The 18,080-nt window shown below is 38.6% G+C and overlaps 1 protein-coding gene across 2 annotated transcripts in view; it reads left to right on the top strand.

The window, feature by feature from the left end:
- Positions 1 to 13,984, top strand: part of HDAC11 (histone deacetylase 11) — an 80,372-nt gene extending 66,388 nt beyond the window's left edge. Inside the window, exon 10 of one of the 2 annotated variants that reach the window (XM_024208798.3) lies at positions 13,745 to 13,984. In XM_024208798.3, coding sequence (XP_024064566.1) covers positions 13,745 to 13,750 — 6 coding nt within the window. In that variant the 3' untranslated portion in view covers positions 13,751 to 13,984. The remainder of the gene's footprint in view (positions 1 to 13,744) is intronic. The other variant, XM_024208796.3, reaches the window with a different exon arrangement.
- Positions 13,985 to 18,080: the final 4,096 nt, after the last annotated feature.

The raw sequence follows: 18,080 nt of genomic DNA, 5'->3' as shown, positions 1-18,080 counted from the left end.
TGTTATCCTTTCTGGTGTGCCCCTTCCCCCAGGGTTCTACCGCATCCTGGGGGAGTCTGGTTCTGCAGCTCCAACAGAGTCATCATGCTGTCAGAGACCAGAAGGGTGGGTCTCTGGGGGCAGAGCCACTGCAGAGATACAGAGCCTCAGTAAAGTTGGTGCTGGCTTTTGGGGGATCTGCCGGGTTTGTGATGGGTCGTGCAACATCCACTATGGGGATCAGGGGAACCCCTGACCCCCCCACCCCATGCCTCTCCCAGTGGAATAATAGGGAGAAAAACTCCACAAGCAGGTTATCATGAAGATTCCCTCCCCATGGGTTTTACTGCAGGAGGTGGCGATCTGGACTATAAACATACATAAAGCACTTGGAGATTCCCTCCTGGAAGGCACTGTAGAAGTTAACTAATCTTAGGTTAAGATTATTAACCTTACAGAAGTAGATGAATTCTGAAATTAAATTATAACTCTTGAATTCTCAGCTGCATGTATTGTTATTGCAGCAATCTCCAGATAATACAGATTACTTATAAAATAAATTGGGTGTAAAAGATGAGCTGACTGGTTCATGTAATCATTGCCAAAAGAATACATTCAGCAGGACAGTAGCCTCCTGGATTACCTAGTCACTGGTGTGTTTTAGAAAGATTTTTGTGAAATGAAATCCTGTGATTAATTATATTAAAATATAATTAGTAATTAACCTTTAAACCATTTAAAATTTATTAACTGGACCTCTATTGCAAGTTCAAATTAATTGAGGTATCACCTCAGCCTCTTAAAGTAAGTTTGCAACCTGGGTTTTCTCATTATCATACTTTGCAAATATAAAGAAACTTGATTATCTGTATAAATTTGGCCCAACATTACTGGAAATATTAGTTTAAAACATTAGGGAACAAACCTTTTAGCATTATAAACCACATTCTCATCTCCAAATCCTGCTTAAGTCTGTATCTTATGGAGATCATAATTTTCTTCTAATTTCTAAATTATATTCTTAGCTCATACCATAACTCCTGTATTAAACTGTGATAGCAGTATAGGTATTTAATTGCAAACCAATGTTTTATTCAAAGTACAGAGACCTTCATTAAGCTTTTCTGTTAGAATTATCCTTCCAAACTGATAACTAAACACTTGCCAAAATGATTCTCTAAATGTTCCAAAGACTATCTGTCTTGTAGAATTTATATGAGCACATATATCACCCTGGCAAGTTGCCCCTTTAAGCACTCTGTCATAACGTATTTCCTCTTAATTATTTTCAGTTTCATTATTTACAGTTTTCTACACATTTTATTATCTTTGGTTTTCCCAGTTTAGTTTTTATAGAAAATTCACCAGTTTATTCAGATTTTCTGGTGCCAGTCTAGATTAGTTAGTAATGTCTTCATTTTTTATGTCTTCTTTATTAATTGTAACATTAACTTTATATGAACAACTCCACGCCCCTGAATATCCTCCCTACTTGTTTCAGTACTTAAAATTCAGTTCTTAGTGTTTTACAACTCATATTCCCTGTAGGTTATGCCACTATTGTCTTTAAGAGATGAGTTACTGGGCTACCTTCTTGTAAAACTTCCAGTGATTCTCTGAAATTTATTAGTCAAATATTAGTCTACTTAATTTTGGCTGTAACTTTATAATATTTAATTATAACTTCCCCACCATAAAAACTTAAAATGTTTCCCACAAATCAGAATATTGATCACCAGGAATCTGTAGATTATTACTATAAGGGGGACTGGTAATGTTATATAAAAATATTTCACCTATAGGATGATTCTGATCCAGTCTGGAGGCCCAATCCTGCAATAATTCCATGCGTCATGTCCCAAATCTGAGTGCTTACAGGATCAGCCCCTTGTTAGTAACTGGAAGAAACATTTACTGGCTGTTCAGCCTGTGTGAAATGAATAGGTCTGAGGTCAGTTCCTAAGAGAGTTTCCACATCACACAAAACCACCACCATAATTGTAGAACTGTGCAAATAACCGACTTTTTGGTTCATCTGGCGGTTCTGAAAAATCAGAATAAAAAGTTGCTTTGGGTAGACCTGAAATGATTTTTCCCCCCAATATTTCAGGCTACCCAATAACTGTAGTCTGCGACCAGGACTAAGATTCTTCTTGGTGTATTAAAGTGTGTATCTCTGTCAGTTGCCCAAAATTATTGATTAGCATTCATATGAGGACATAATACAATAACCTTTCAGACCCAAAAAGTGTCCCTGTCTAGAACAGTTAATGTATATAGAATATATAGGACCTGTTCTCTTATCCATTCCTATGAAACTAGCTAGTCTTTTGTGTCTGCTGTGCAGCTGGAAGCTGCTGTTTGGTATGTAGATGTCAATTCTGCATTCTGTGTTGAACTTTGTAAGTTTCGTTACATGCTGCACCAGTTCAAGCTTAACTGATGATAGCAGTGGCAGGAAGTATGTAGAAAACTTCCCTAGTGTAGAATAACAGTGTGCGGTCATAAAGGCAGCCTTCCTCTGAAGTACCTCATGCTGTGTGAAAGGGCTTTTTTATGCAACAGCATGTATCTGTCTAAGCACTCGGGGACAAATTTAGATTTGAGGTTGGTCCCAAAAAGTCAAACTGGAGCAATTAATATTGCCATTTCTGTCCATTTTTGGTTGGTTGGTTTCTTCCCATACAATAAGTACCAATGTTCTTTCACTAAAAAGAAAAAAGTTTAAAGTTTTGAAATTTAACAGTGATTCACACAGAGGCATCACCCGCAAAGTGAGAAAAATGGTTCATTATCAGAAAAAATCAATTTTTCATTTAAAAAGACGAATTAAGGTCTATTGATCTTTCTGTAGTACCCTAAAGTGGCTCCATGTATGGGGAGCAGTTTGTGTTGTACATTCATGCTGCTCCCTTAAATGTATGCTTGCCTTCCAATGCTGCTAGTGTAATTACTAAAAGAAAAAGCCAAAATACCTTTTATAATGAAGAATGTATTACAAGGAAATGAAACTAATGTGGTGGGACAAAAATATTGTTTGGCGTAGATACATCTTCTCAATATTCTTGTACTCACCTAATTTTTTCAGTGATGGCAGCCAATGATCAGTTGCCTATCTGACCCTAATTATTTTTTAAACTTTGCCTTGGTAGTTCCCATAATTCTACATTCTGAACCATTGAAGTTAAGATGCAAGGGGATCACCTCCCATTACCATACCCTCTCTGAGGCAATTATAGTATCAGGTTACATGAAAAAGTAAAAGAAAGAGAGTATTCCGGAAAGACGAGAAGAATATATTTTTTTTAATGTGACAATTGTTGTTGCTTCTTTACATCCCCCATGTTTTATCTGTGCTGTTTATTTTCTCTTCCTGAAGGTGTGGAATTTACAGATTTATTCGTAGCAAATTCCCTCCCACTTCCAGCCCCCGTGTGCAGTCCCTGCTGCTCTAATTTTTTTGTAGTTCAGTTCTCTCCCCCTGTACATTGGCTATTCCTCCAGTTTGGATGATGTCCTAATTTTGATCAGTGTTAAATTTATGTAATAGAAACAACCACACTGGATCAGACCAATGGTCCAGCTAGCCCAGATTCCCGTTTCCCTAGCACGAAGCACTTCAGAGGAAGGAGCAGGAAACCTGCTGCATAGATCCCAAAGCATCTTTTTCCCAATTCTCAGGGGCTTTTAGGCCAGGTCTAAAGTTAGATTGACCCAGCTATGTCACGCAGAGGTATGAAAAATCCACACCTGCTGAGCGAGGTAGTTAAGGTGACCTAACCCACAGTCTCCACAGCGCTAGGTCGACGGAAGAATTCTTCCATCCACCTAGCTACCACCTCTTGGGGAGGTGGATTAAGTACAGCAACTGGAGAACCCCTCCCATCCTTGTAGTATCTGCACTGAAGCACTGCAGCAACTCAGCTGCAGCGTTTCTAATGATGACATAAAGCCTTAATCTTTACTATTATCTCTGGATATTATTGTTCTCTATAAAAATATTAAAAGAATGCTCTAAAGCAAGTATGTAGGAGCCCAAAAGGTTCTGTCTGTTTGATTAAAAAAACTAACCCTCTGGAAATCCTGAACAACCTGTAATTTGCAGGAAGCATTAGTTGAAGACTGACAGATGTTTCACTGTTCTTACTACAGAAGCAGCCCTATGGGCTACCTAGAAGTTCTCCTTTTTGTGCCAACAAAGACAATAAAACATTAATCCTGTCCTACCTTCCTCAATTCCCATCATTTCCCTAGGGTTTATTTCACTGTAATTACGTTCCGTTTGGATTGAACATTCAACATTCACCATAATGTTGAAATATGGACTTGTTTACACATGAAAGGTAGGGTGTGAATTTAAAATGGAGTTAATCAGGAATAATTAATCTATGTGTGGATACTCTTTTTCTGGAATAAGAGCATCCAACCACGAAGTAAATCAGGAATAGCTATTTGGGAATAACTCTACAAATAGACAAGCCTGTAGAAAACAATGATGCCTGCTCAAAATGTTTCAGAATTTTTAATCTAAATTAATATTTGAGCCAGTCTCATTTAAAAACAACTCCTCCTGCCCCCCCCCCCCCCCCCAAATAAAGCCTAACCACCTTTATCAAAATGGTGGCTACCTAAAGTTTTCCTAAACTTCTGCTGATTTTCAGCATCCTTCACAGGCAAAGAAATCCTTTGACCTATCAGGCCAAGTATCTCTGATAGTTTCATGTGATCATCTAATCACAGTAAGAGACATGTATGTTGATGGTTTGTTCTCTGTTATTGCTGATAAGTATTAATTAAACCGCTGCTAAACTTGCTGGTTTAAATTAGCATGGGTTTCACTGAACTTTTTTTGTTACTTTATTTTTCCACTGTCTTGCACCCCTTGAGTTTAGCTTTGGTTTTGGCTCATTTGAATGGCAAAGGTGAAATTCAAAACATAACTGATAAATTGAGTTTAAACTCTCGGCATTCTAGGGCTCATAATTTGTGAAGTTTCACTGATCCAGAAGGCCCAACTCCGTGATCAAGGGTTAGAAGTTTAATTTCCAACCCACAAAACTGCATCTCAAAAAAACTTGTACCTAGCTAGAAGTATTAAAAAGTTTTGCTTTGACAAAAGGTTTGTGGGACTCATAGGGTATGTCTACACTGCAATGTAAGCCTAGGATTAGTAGAACTCGAGTTACCAGTCCCTGGGTTTGTTAACCTAGGGCTTCAGCATCTACACTCACTTGTAACCCCAGGTTAGGAATTGTTGAACCCTGAGGCTCCAGTATCTATGCAGCATTATGCAGGCCAGAGTCCAACCACCCATATCCCACACTTCCTAGCACCCTCCCAAAATGTGGCCACCCTCCTTTGTTTGTGGTGTAGTGTGGGAAAATTTGACTGTCCACCAAACTTGACTGTCCAGAGGACAAAGAAAGTCGGCCCATAGGATTGTGGGATACTTTTGGTGGACTCCCAGATCACAAGTTCAGTGGGGCTGCATCTACACTGCAAAGCAACAGGCTTGAACCCTGGGTCCCGGCTTGACTCAGGCTCAGAACCTGCACCCCCGGGGGACCCTGGGCACAAAGCCTGGGTTAGTGCAATTTTACACTGCAGTTTAGACATACCCATAAAGAGCTATGTAAGTCTGAATTCCGATCCATGTTAGAAGACAGAGGTAGCAGGATGCTACCTGGTTACAGATTTTGTTGTGAAAGGCTTGCATTGCACTAGTAACAGAAGTTCCTTATCTCATTATGCATATCATTGTAGGATTGGGCCCATAAGGTATAACAGAAGAGAAGATCAATACAAAATATTTAATAGAACTTTTATTTTAGAATAAAGGATGTTTGTTTTGGAGGCAGAGCGTATTCTATTGAAAACATATTTTTTCATAGGGTATAAGAATGTGGATACTTCAGTGGCCTTTTTAGCTACAACACAAATGTTAGTTTGTTGCTAGCAATCTACACACAGAATGTTTCAAATTATATGTCTATAGGAGATTTCATATTTTGATATGTTATGGATTGTATAACAGTTGTAACCCATTAGGTTTGTTCCATTTCTAGTCTACAGCTGGTAATGCATTCAGCGAAGAATTATCTAAAGCCTGTGGTTCATGAAAATAGCCTCATACTGGCCAAATTTCACTGGTTTCAAGTTCTTACACAATCTGGTTTTGAACTTCAGAGTTTAACTCGTAAAAGATATCCACAAAGCAGAGTCCCAGATTTGTAGCAGAACTGATTATAAGAAACACCCCACAAAGGAATTTGAAAATTGCTATAGCTGGATTTTTGCCATTTGAAAATTGATTAAAATCTGGAGCTTAAGCAAAGGAATTGATAGCAAGATGAATATGCATGGGGAAGACAGGCCATGAATATGACTGTATAGTCCGTGTCCAAACGGTCTCATATGAGAATGGCAGCTGATTGCAAGATCCATCCAAACACAGCTCTGGAAACTATTTTATAGCATCATTGGTGGGTATGGACCTTTACAGACACATGCAAAACAAAGAACCAATTTTTGATCTGTTACACTATTATAAATCTGATTAAAGTAACATCCTTGAAGTCAGTGGAATTGCATTCACACTGACATAAATGAGAGCAGACTGACCCAAAAGCCCTCCTCTGAAGAACTTATGATACAGGGACCTGATTGTGGAAATACTAATGGACATAATGCTTACTACCCCGCATAGCACTATATCTGGTAATGATTGCAGGCTCAGGTTCTAGGGACTCTTTATTGTCTTCACTGGAGCTAGTTTAATGAGTAAAGGATGTGTGGTTAGGTGCTAAGTTAGATAATGTACAGACAGAAGCTGGCAAGGCAGGAGATGCAACAAGCTCATGTGATTTGGATTGCTTATGTTTGACACCCATTTTATAGTTACAGGAGAGTGGGAAGGAATTAGTTTGGTTGTGTTGTAATTTTTATTATGTTTTATATTGTAGGCAAGAGAGTCTGGTTAAAGGTGGAAAGTTAACTGAACAAAGTGAATAGTCAGGAGGAACTTGCAAGGAAGAGCATATGTACATCTTTGTGGAAAGGAAAAATGTCGTACCTGAAGATACAGTATTGTGCAGAGGCATGAGATACTGATATTAGCCAGATATTGATCTTAGTTATGCTAGAGTAACGTCAGATCAGAATTTGTGTCACCATACAAAAGATGTAAGATAGAAGCAAGATACTAGATAAAAGGAGCAAAAGATACTAGATAGAAATATTGTGGAAATAATATGACAGATCTCTGGTATGCTTTATTGATTTGGATTATAGGAAAATACATTGTAAGCAGATTGTTGATTTACTGCAAATTACTACAGACAACCAGGACATAGTTCAACAATCCTTCCTGTACATTTTTGAAAGTGTTTGCGGAAGGACACAGAAGTCTGTTGTATTTTACATTTTTGCTTCATATTTGCAAAGAAAAGGATTCATTTGGCCAAAATGTTTTTCAACATGAAGTTTCCCACAGTAAACTTCCACCATAATGCCTGGTGTGCCATTAGTTCACCAAATTGTCATGACATTTTAGTTGTGTTAACGTTCCAAAGAGTCCAATGAAAGGAATTCTAGCAAAGTGGAACAGCAATAAATTTGACTGTTGGCAAGTTAAGGCGCTGGCTATATGCCAGTTGTGGGACTTGCCCCAATACAAACTTCTTAGTAGTAAAGTTACTACGTTAGTTAAGCTACTAAAATCATAATTACTCAAACTTTTATTTTAGCACAAAGCAAATAATTGCATTAACTAATAAATTGGCACATTCCGCAGAACAAAGTGTACTGTCCACTGTCTGCCTTGGTATTCCTCCTCATTTGCCAAACCTATCAGCCCACATCATTTTTTCCCACTTGGGTATGGGGATGTTTTAGTTCTTAGGCCCTGTCTGTTCTTAATTTAGAAATCATGTTAACTTAAGCATGGTTTGTGTTAGAAAAGAGCTAATGTGCTTTGCCTGCCCAGTGCCTCATCACATTATGAGTGTCTTGACTTAGACATCTGTATTGACTAAGGATGAAAGTGGCAAACAGGTCAAATTTTCACTTTTTGAGGAGCTCTTCGTCAGACTTCGTTTTGTTCCATTGCTGCTTTCACAATATTATAGGTTCCCTTCCTGCTCCCCCATGCGCCCCCCCCCATTTTTTAGTTTGCTGACAGTGCAGGAGGGGGCATACCAGCATATTCCAGTTATCTCTTCTATCTCCGCCTCTTTTCCCCAGCCTCCTTTTCCCCTTTGTTGCCAAATGTAATTGCAACACTTGTTTGCCTGAGAGATGTCAGATGTTGCTCAGCAAAGAGAGGCTATAAGAGAAGTGGTGTTGGCCATGTCTTCTTCCTTCTTTTGGGAGATGGAATCCAGACTGAAGCCTGTACATTGTACTTCATTTTCAGACTCTTCTTTTTACTACTCCCCCCACAGGTTCATCGGTCTGCGAGTTCTGAAGTCACTTTTGAATCTTGTTGCCATGGCCAGCTATTTATTTTCTCTCTCTCTCTCTCTCTCTCTCTCTCTCTCTCACACACACACACACACACACACACACACACACTAGCTATTTATTCTCTCTCTCTCTCTCTCACACACACACACGGCCAGCTATTTATTCTCTCTCTCTCTCTCTCTCACACACTCACACACAACTCTATCTTGTCTTAATCACTAGCCCCACACATAGTAGCTTCAGCCATCTTCTCCTAATCAGTGAAATGACCCCAGTACAAGGTGCCAAGTGAGAGAAATGTACTCCAGTTGCCCTCTCTTGAAGCAGCTACGTTGGGGAGAGTTTTCCTCTTCTTGCTGTGATCCAGAAACTAATAAAATGATAATTCTGGATTCAATCTTTGACCAGTCTGGTACTGCTGCCAGGAACGGACGGCATTTGCTGAGTTCAGATAGATCTAAGATTTAGGAGCTTGCTGCTGATGTGCTATGCCAGTTATTGTTGTATAATTGCAAACATATTCTTTCTTCCCTTGTTATTTTTCCCTAAGTACGATAATTTTCTTTAATATCAACTAGATATATGCCCCCTCAGCAAGTTCGCAGATGACACTAAGCTGGGGGAGAGGTAGATATGCTGGAGGGTAGGGATGGGGTCCAGAGTGACCTAGACAAATTGGAGGATTGGGCCAAAAGAAATCTGATGAGGTTCAACAAGGACAAGTGCAGAGTCCTGCACTTAGGAAGGAAGAATCCCATGCACCACTACAGGCTGGGGACTGACTGGCTAAGCAGCAGTTCTGCAGAAAAGGACCAGGGGATTAGAGTGTGCCCTCGTTGCCAAGAAGGCCAAGGGCATATTGGGCTGCATTAGTAGGAGCTTTGCCAGCAGATTGAGGGAAGTGATTATTCCCCTCTATTTGGCACTGGTGAGGCCCCATCTGGAGTATTGCATCCAGTTTTGGTCCCCTCACTACAGAAGGGATGACAAATTGGAGAGAGTCCAGCGGAGGACAACAATAATGATCAGGGGGCTGGGGCACATGACTTACGAGGAGAGGCTGAGGGAACTGGGCTTATTTAGTCTACAGAAGAGAAGAGTGAGGGGGGATTTGATATCAGCCTTCAACTACCTGAAGGGGGGTTCCAAAGAGGACAGAGCTAGGCTGTTCTCAGTGATGGCAGATGACCAAACAAGAAGCAGTGGTCTCAAGTTGCACTGGGAGAGGTCTAGGTTGGATATTAGGAAACACTATTTCACTATGAGTGTGGTGAAGCACTGGAATGGGTTACCTAGGGCGGTGATGGAATCTCCATCCTTAGAGGTTTTTAAGGCCCAGCTTGACAAAGCCTTGGCCGGGGTAATTTAGTTTGTGTTGGTCCTGCTTTGAGCGGGGGGTTGGACTAGATGACCTCCTGAGGTCTCTTCCAACCCAAATATTCTATGATTCTAGATGACTCTGCAGTGCCCAGCAGATCAGAAGCAGTAACAGAGGGGCTAATCCTGAGAGGTGCTGAACACTTGTAACTTGCATTGAATTCAGTGGGAGTTGCAGGTGCTCAGCAACTCTCAGGATCAGGCCCAGAGTTTGTAAACTGTGTCATCCCAGACTAACACCCTCCAGAATGTCCAGTGACATAGTTCAGCTCATGGTGCTCGTACTGTGGAGGTTGCTTTTTTGAAGGCCTATTGGATTTCCTCTTCCACACCCCTACTTCCCTCCTCCTCCTCCGCCACTTTCTTTATTCAGACCATACTAGTGTAACCAATCTCTCTACTCACAGAGATGGAGGAGGCTCCCTCCAGAGCCTGCTAATGGTCTTGGAGAGCTACATGAAGTACTAGTTTCTATTGGAAACTGAGCATATTGGGCCTGGTTCTCATTAAGGCCCCTTTACACCAGAGCAAGGGGCAAAACTGGAAATCAGGTGGTAGGCTGAGTGACAATCTGATTCCATCCTGCTCCCGGATCAGTGCAGCAATGCTGCTGCCCTTTGCACGGGGCTTGTAGCAAAGCCACAATTTAGCCCTTATTTTAATACATATACAATCTTTGAACATATACAATCTTAGTGTGCTGAGTATAATACTGTAATTATTTTCTGAAACCAAATTCAAAATATTGTGGGAAAAGGCAAAGCTGCTTTCATGGGAAAAATTGAATAGGCATAGGAAATAAATGTGGTGGGGCTGTAGTTCTGAATGGGCATGATGGGTCCCAATTCTGATTTTCATTACATTGGTTTTACCCGAGACCAACATTTTGCCTGGAGTTGAATTAAGTACAGCAGTAGCGGAAAGACAGCCAGTTGTAGGAGACATTGAACACGTTACAAATACAACACTTATGTTTTGCCAACTCAATGGTATGTAGAACCACAACAGTCTTCATCTGTTAATTTTTCCTTCCACATTGAATCTTGGTGTTACAGATAATTTGTTAAATTGCATATTCTCAGATATAAAGGTAGTTAATTTTTTCCACCAATAAAAGCCAATCTTTGGATCAATTCTGTATATCTTTCCAATTGTGATATAATTCTTTTTATGGAAACCTCAAGAGAATTGACTATTTTAGGCGGGTAATGAATATACAGTCATTTTTTCAAGTTTACAAGTTTTTCTGTGACATAAACTGAATACTGCATTTTTAAAACATATGGTGGAAATTTCTGCCTTCTTTTTAACGTCTTATAATTAAGTCTTAAATATATCAAATCATGTGTAGATGCAGTACATTGTAAGTGCTGAGGAATCTGTCCATTTTCTTTCAGTTTTGAGGTCTAAAGAAGTTTGCAACAAAATCTATAACCAAAAGGTGAAACCTGCAGTGATAAAAATGTCTCAGTTGTTCCATGACTTTGCCCTGATTTGCATCGCAGGCAGAGGAGAGAGAGCAATTTGAATTGAAGAAAAAGTAATTGATGAGTCATCAAAATAGAGGGCGATGAAAAGCTCATTACAAATAAAAGGCTGCTGCTTGCCCTCTACTGCCGTATTGCACAGGGATGAATGCAGATGGTGCGGGAAGCCTTTCTTTGCCCCCGTGCAAGGAATAAGGCAGGATCTCTCCATAGCATTCACACTATGCTCACTCCCCCAGCTGCCAAGACATTAGTCCACAGCCTAGTTATTTCATGTGATGACTATTCTTCCCTGGCCTCCCTCTTTCCCACTTTTCACCACCACAATCCATCAGAGGATATTGCCACCAAAATAATTTTCCTTTTCTGTGCTTGTGACCTTGACTTCTTCGCTTCTCTAACTTCCTGTCTCCTTCTGCATACAGCTAATGAGTAAAGTTTTTAAGAATGGGGCCTTAAAGCCAGGATCTTCTGTCCATACTTAGGTGCTTAAAAAAACTGGCCTGGTTTTACCCGAGAGCATCCAGCAGCTCCTGTTGGCTCTTCCTTGTGTTTGTACAAGGCCCAGCACCATGGGTTCCCAATCCGGATGGGACCTTTGGGCTCTGCCTTAATACAATGTTTAGCAATAATAACTGTGTTTTTAAACTGCTTAGATTTTAAATTGGTGTTCCTTTCAAATAAAAATCAACTCCAACAAATTATCTGAAGCAGACAGAGCTATTTTTGTGGGTGGTTTGGAAAGTAGTGTATTTGACAGTTCTTGGCTTGAAAACGTTAGACTTGTCTCAGACTGTTACCATAAATTATGCCAGAGTCACTTTACAACTCTCTTTGCCGAGACCATATCCTGTGGTAAACCTGGAAGTGCAGACTAATAAAAAACAGGTTTAAAGCAGTGTTACTACAGGTGACGTGACTACCATAGTTCTTATGGTGTAAAAAGATGCAGAGCTGCTCACTTCTACATGGGCATAAGTGAAAGAGAAAGGTTCAGAAGCAAAGACTATCATAGGTTCTGAAACACTGGATAGTATCAGTTAGAATTGTTTTCTTTTTTCAAAACAGCCATAGTTAGTTAATTATTTGAACATCATGAGATTTGAGCAATAATTTATTTCAAATATTAGTTGCTGATTCCAATGATTTCTAGAATAAAGTTTACAAGATAGTGCTTAAACTATCAGCTGCAGTCTTAACTCAGGCCCCAAAGCAGCAAAACACTTAAGCATAAGCTTAAGTTGAAGCATGGGAGTAGTCGTATTGAATGTGTCCTGACTTTAGAGGAGCTGTGAACCCACAATTCCAAGTGAAGTCAATAGGAAAGGCAGGTGACCAGCTCCTCTGAGATTCGGGCCCCTGATATTCTGATCTCATCAGTATATAGGGTGACCAGATGTCCCGATTTTATAGGGACAGTCCCGATTTTGGGGTCTTTTTCTTGTATAGGTTCCTATTACCCCCCACTCCCATCCAGATTTTTCACACTTGCTGTCTGGTCACCCAATCAGTATAAATCAGGAGTTAACAATGATAAAGTCATTGAAGTTATTGTGGTGAAAAACTGGTGTGAAAAAGACGTCAGGAGCCTGATTTTAATCTGCGTACATCAACTGTCATCAACCCTATCTTTAAATGTTATTTGTAACAAGTTCCTAATGTCATATTTGTGGGAGGTGCTATTGGAAGTTGCTAAATGAAATGTGGGTGAAATTGAGCCTCTTGGACAAATTATGTTAGCTTCAGGGAACACCATCTCTGAAATTCACTCTGAGGTTTATTTTCTTAATTTTGGCCCATCATTTCCTGAGTCCCTCTTTCATCAGATAGATTTGTTGTGTTAAACTGTTGATTGTTTGCTTTAGCAATATTAAATATAGTTTAGAGATTACGGAGAAATGCTTTGAGAAAGGAAAGAGAATTTAAACTATAGATAACCTGGTGGGAGCAGAGGATGAAGTCACGCAAACAAATGTGCATGATGGTACTCTCAGCTGCAAGAACTATATCAGTGCCCTGAAGATTCATGTTGAGGTACATAAAACCAGAAACAAAATTCATGTCCAATTATTTTTAAATTAAGACTGGATGTTTTTCTAAAAGATCTGCTCTAGGCATTATTTTGGGGAGTGGTCTGTGCTATACTGAAGGTCAGCCTAGATGATCCAGTGGTCCCTTCTGACCTTAGAATCTGCAAATATGAATCTATTGAATGGCGTTGACAGCTATAAATACTGAAAGTCAAAGGAATATTTTAAAATGGTAGAAAAGTAAATGAAGCAACAAGTTTTAACCGTTCTTGTATTAAAAAGAGAAAAGTCAAATTTTTGGCATTCATTCTACTTCCTTTACCCATCCCATGCATGCTCTCTCTACCTTGTAAATAAATATATTGGATTATAATAATCTTATGTCCCTTATTTTTTATTTTTTTCTAGATTTAAACATTAAATTGGAGGCTTACCGTTTTCAAGTTATGACGCCACAGGGAGAACACATTATTATTATTGGAGAGGTAGCTATACATCCCACAAATTTGGTTCATGATTGATTCCTTACCACACAACCTTCGCATAAAACTACTTATTTATTGCTGTATATGTGCATCAAGTAGATTATTAGCTAATAAAAACATTTCTCCCTATGTGTTGCAAAGGTGATAGATGCACAAAAGATAAATAAAGCAATGCATTTCTTCCACTGGACTTTTATTATGAGTAATTTTAAATTTCCTTGCTATTGATATATTGTTTAATTCTTAGAAAGTTACTGATGCTGCAGGAATTATAAGAGTTCTTAATATTAAAACTTGCTTTTTAAGGACACTTTATTGACAAGTTGGAAAACAGCAGAAGTAGGATTGCCAATTTTGGTTGGACATATTCCTGGAGTTTTCATCACATGACATATCTTTAATTAAAAATTAATCTTTAATTCCTGGAGACTCCAGGACAATCCTGGAGGGCTGGCAACTCTAAGCAGAAATTAACTTAGTCTAGTTTATTTGTCTGTAGAACTGATATATAATCTACTCAAACCAATCTTAATTAACAGCCGGAGCAGGTATTAATAGTACTTAGTAACAAACCCTATGATAAAAAAAGAATATACTAAAATGTGCAACGGATATGATAAAAGACAAGAATTTTCTTTATATTTTTTCTGGCCTATATTCACTTAGTCTTTAGGGAGTAGAATATTAAAACAGGCATTGATTAATGACAACATTATGAGAAGATATTATACAGTTTCCTCAGTCCATCAAGAAGATTTCACATAGCTTATTGTGATTATCAACTCATGATCTTGTATCTAGATACTGGAATTAGGGTTTTTCAGATTAACCATATCATAACTGTGACCATGACCACAAAATACCATTTAATTGACCAGACTTATATGCTGTTGTGTAATGCTTTGCATTTATCTCTATATACATCCATGAAGCAACTGTTTTCTATATAGATTTCCCATGTTGCTTTGCTCATTTCTCACTTGATTTATTTAAAAGAAATGAAACTGTGTGACCATCACTGGCCAAGTACAAACAAGATAAGCAGTTATCACAGAAAGGTCTCCTGGTTTTCTGAATTTATCATTCATTAAATGACAAGGTTGAAATAACTAGTAAAGTGTGATTTAATGCCATCTGAGGGTTTTATTCTTATTTGATGGTGTTCTGACATATGTACTTTGGTTTGCAAGTGTTGGGAATAAGTACATATACATGCAGAGATTTGCTGTTTGTCAGAAGTTCATAGTAACTGAATTAGTGTTATGAAAGATGCCTTTTATTATAGCTTTCCAAGGCAAAACTGATTTAGCTCCATTGACTTAAGTGAAGATGGTCTAAATTATTAGGCACAAATTCAACAAGGTAATTTAGCTTGTACCTAACTTTAGGAACATGAATAATCCCATTGATCAGCCTGTGCTCTTTTAACTCACTCCCAAAAGTGTCTAACGTAAGTCAGTAATAAGTCATGGGTAAAATTTTCAAAACACCTAAGTGATATAGGTGCCTAAGCCCTTTTAAAAGTCAGTGGGATTTAGGCTCCTAAACCACATAGGCACTTTTGATCATTTTACCCTACACGTATTTATGCCATATTAACAAAATTATTTGTTATTCTCTGCTTGGACTGTGACTTAAAGTAGCAAAAGGAAGCTAATTCAAAAGGAAGGCTGAGTTTCTGCCCTCAGTTTATCCTGTTCTGCCTTGGAATTGCATATGTCACACTATGCATGATATTGGACTGCTTGTAATATCTTTTTTAATACAGTAGTTAAAGTTGGAGTGTCAGCCTTAATTATGAATCTCCTTGCTTGTATTGGCTTCTCAACTATGTAATTACTTACAGTAAATATGGGGGTTTTCCTATTCATTTAATTTATTTCTCATGGGGTTTGTAGACAGAGAAAAATTCCTCATGCAACAGCAGGAGAGCTGCGATTATCATTTTGAGATGTTGTGGTTCCTTGTCTCTTGGGGCTATTGTACAGACTCAATAAAGGGTGCAATCTCATTGTACCTAAAAGTTACAAAGGGAATACAGATCGGTCTCTGGCTTAAAAATCCTTATGAAATATTTGTGGGGAAAGGTTCTGCACATGCACACTGCTATAACTGGGCTTTTAGAAATGAAGTGACCTGCTCAGGTTTTTCATTAAAAGGTTTTACTGGATATTCAAATAGAAAATATACATGTCCAAATTTTCTGAAATTATTGCTTTACAGGGGAACAACTAATGGGAAATAAAAGGTCGCCAAACCTCTAATTTGGGTGTTTATTACTTTATACATGCACATTTTAGTTTGCTCTGTTTGCTCACGCAAATGTTGTTTGTACGGGCAAAGGGTATGCACAAAATAAGCATGTGCAAAGGTAGAGGTTGCATTTTAAACGCAACCTACTGGGCCAATAGGCTCTGATTACAGGGATTAGTATTGCATGGCTATGCTGATAATGGTGGATTATAGAAATATTTGCAGGCAGATGTGATTGTAAATGATTTAAAAAACCAACAATTCACCGTCATAGTCTGACTCAAGTAAACTATGTAAGTGTCTAAATCAGGTATCAGGCCACAATAGATGTCAGCTCTTCACAATATAGTTATATTAGCTCTGTCTTACTTTTAAATACTCGAGGCCCTTGACTAATGGTCTGAAAAAGTTATTAGCTTGGAAAACAAAGCTGAGTCACTGATTAAGGAGTGCAGAAAAAAGCACCTGAAATAATTACCATCACCATTTCCTATACTCTTATCAATTAAAAACTGAGAAGCTGAAAAGTCAAGGTTTTTTAGGCTTCAATGAAGCAATTTGCAGGTTGTTCACAAATAGAGAGCTATACATACAGTATTCCTCATACTCTTTATTGAAATTAAATACTTTCAGATTACAGGTAAAATCAAGATGCCAACCCTTCGGCCTTCCCCAAGGATTACCATTCACTACTCTTCAGGCCCATTTAATGTATGATAATACAAAGAGGAATCTTTCACATCTTGTTAGACTTGTGTTTGCAATGCATTTTTAGTAGCCCCTATTGTCTTATGCTATTTTGATATACCTGCATGACTTGGGAGCACACAGGCAGATATGACTACGTGTGATTATGTTCTACACTATCTGAATCATTAGTTTATTAAGTGCAGCTCAGTTAAAAAAAAGGGTTGAGAGATCATAATTCATTATGACTGGGGTGCTTTGTCAGAAGGCTTAGTTTAAATGAAATTCCATTCTTTCTCAGATAAGGGCAGGGAAAACTTCAGCCTAGGTATGGACAATATAAATCTATGAAGTAGTGCCAAGGACAATGTCAGCAATGTTGGGCTTGATTTATTATATATTTTCCTAACAAGGATGATGTTCAGAAGGTTGGATTTGATTTCGTTTTCACCACTGAGAGATTTCTAGTAAAAAAAAAATTACCATACAATGGACATGACAAAACAATAGTAGATATGGCAACCGCTACACTTCTTGGGTTGTTTTTTTTTCATGGTATTTATTGGCTATAGGTAGTACAGTCTTTCAGCATGTGTTTGGGTAAACAAATTATCTTCAAGAGGCACTGACTCTGGGAAATATGATTGTCCCTCCAAATTGTACATTGCCACACAATTCTATTCATGTTGTAGCACACAGTGTTAGGAAGCTCATCTACATGGGTTTTAGACCCAGAACGAGGTATCATAAGGAATCCAGGGTACATTTCAACCTTCCTGTAAGAGGGAAATTGTGAATGTTTGGGAGACCTTCCCTTCAGAAATGTACAGTTCCACAATGTTGTTTTAGTGCAAGTAATCAGACAGTGATGCTTTAAATCAACAGACGAGGGAAGATGGGGTCATTCTTCTCATAGCAGCTAAATTTCTAGGTTTGAAATTGGAGTAATATCCACTTAGACTTTTATTTTCTTCTGCAGGTCATCTTGGAGAGATGAATGCTGTTATTATAGCATTATAGACTAACTAAATCATTCTGAGATAGAATCCTCTGAGTCCTTGACCTGGAAACTGTAAATCAGTTCTTTCTAAAGATGGAAAGCAAATGTTTGTCTTTTACCACAGATATGACCAGGAAGCTGCCAGTCTTCTACACAAGAAAAGGGAAAATCCACTGACTTGTAGGGAATAAAGGCTAATAAAGATTCTAGTGAAGCTTGGGAGAAACAATTCAGCTGTTTGAGGGTCCTTCTATTGGCTGATTACACTGCTGTACAGCCAAAATGCTTCTGAAATAAATGTAGTCAAACTTTACTAATT

The sequence above is a fragment of the Terrapene carolina genome, unplaced genomic scaffold, assembly GCF_002925995.2.
Source record: "Terrapene carolina triunguis isolate 2854851 unplaced genomic scaffold, T_m_triunguis-2.0 Scaffold439, whole genome shotgun sequence".
Lineage (NCBI taxonomy): Eukaryota > Metazoa > Chordata > Testudines > Emydidae > Terrapene > Terrapene triunguis.
The sequence above is the reverse complement of the archived record's forward strand: the minus strand, read 5'-3'. Positions and strand labels throughout refer to the sequence as shown.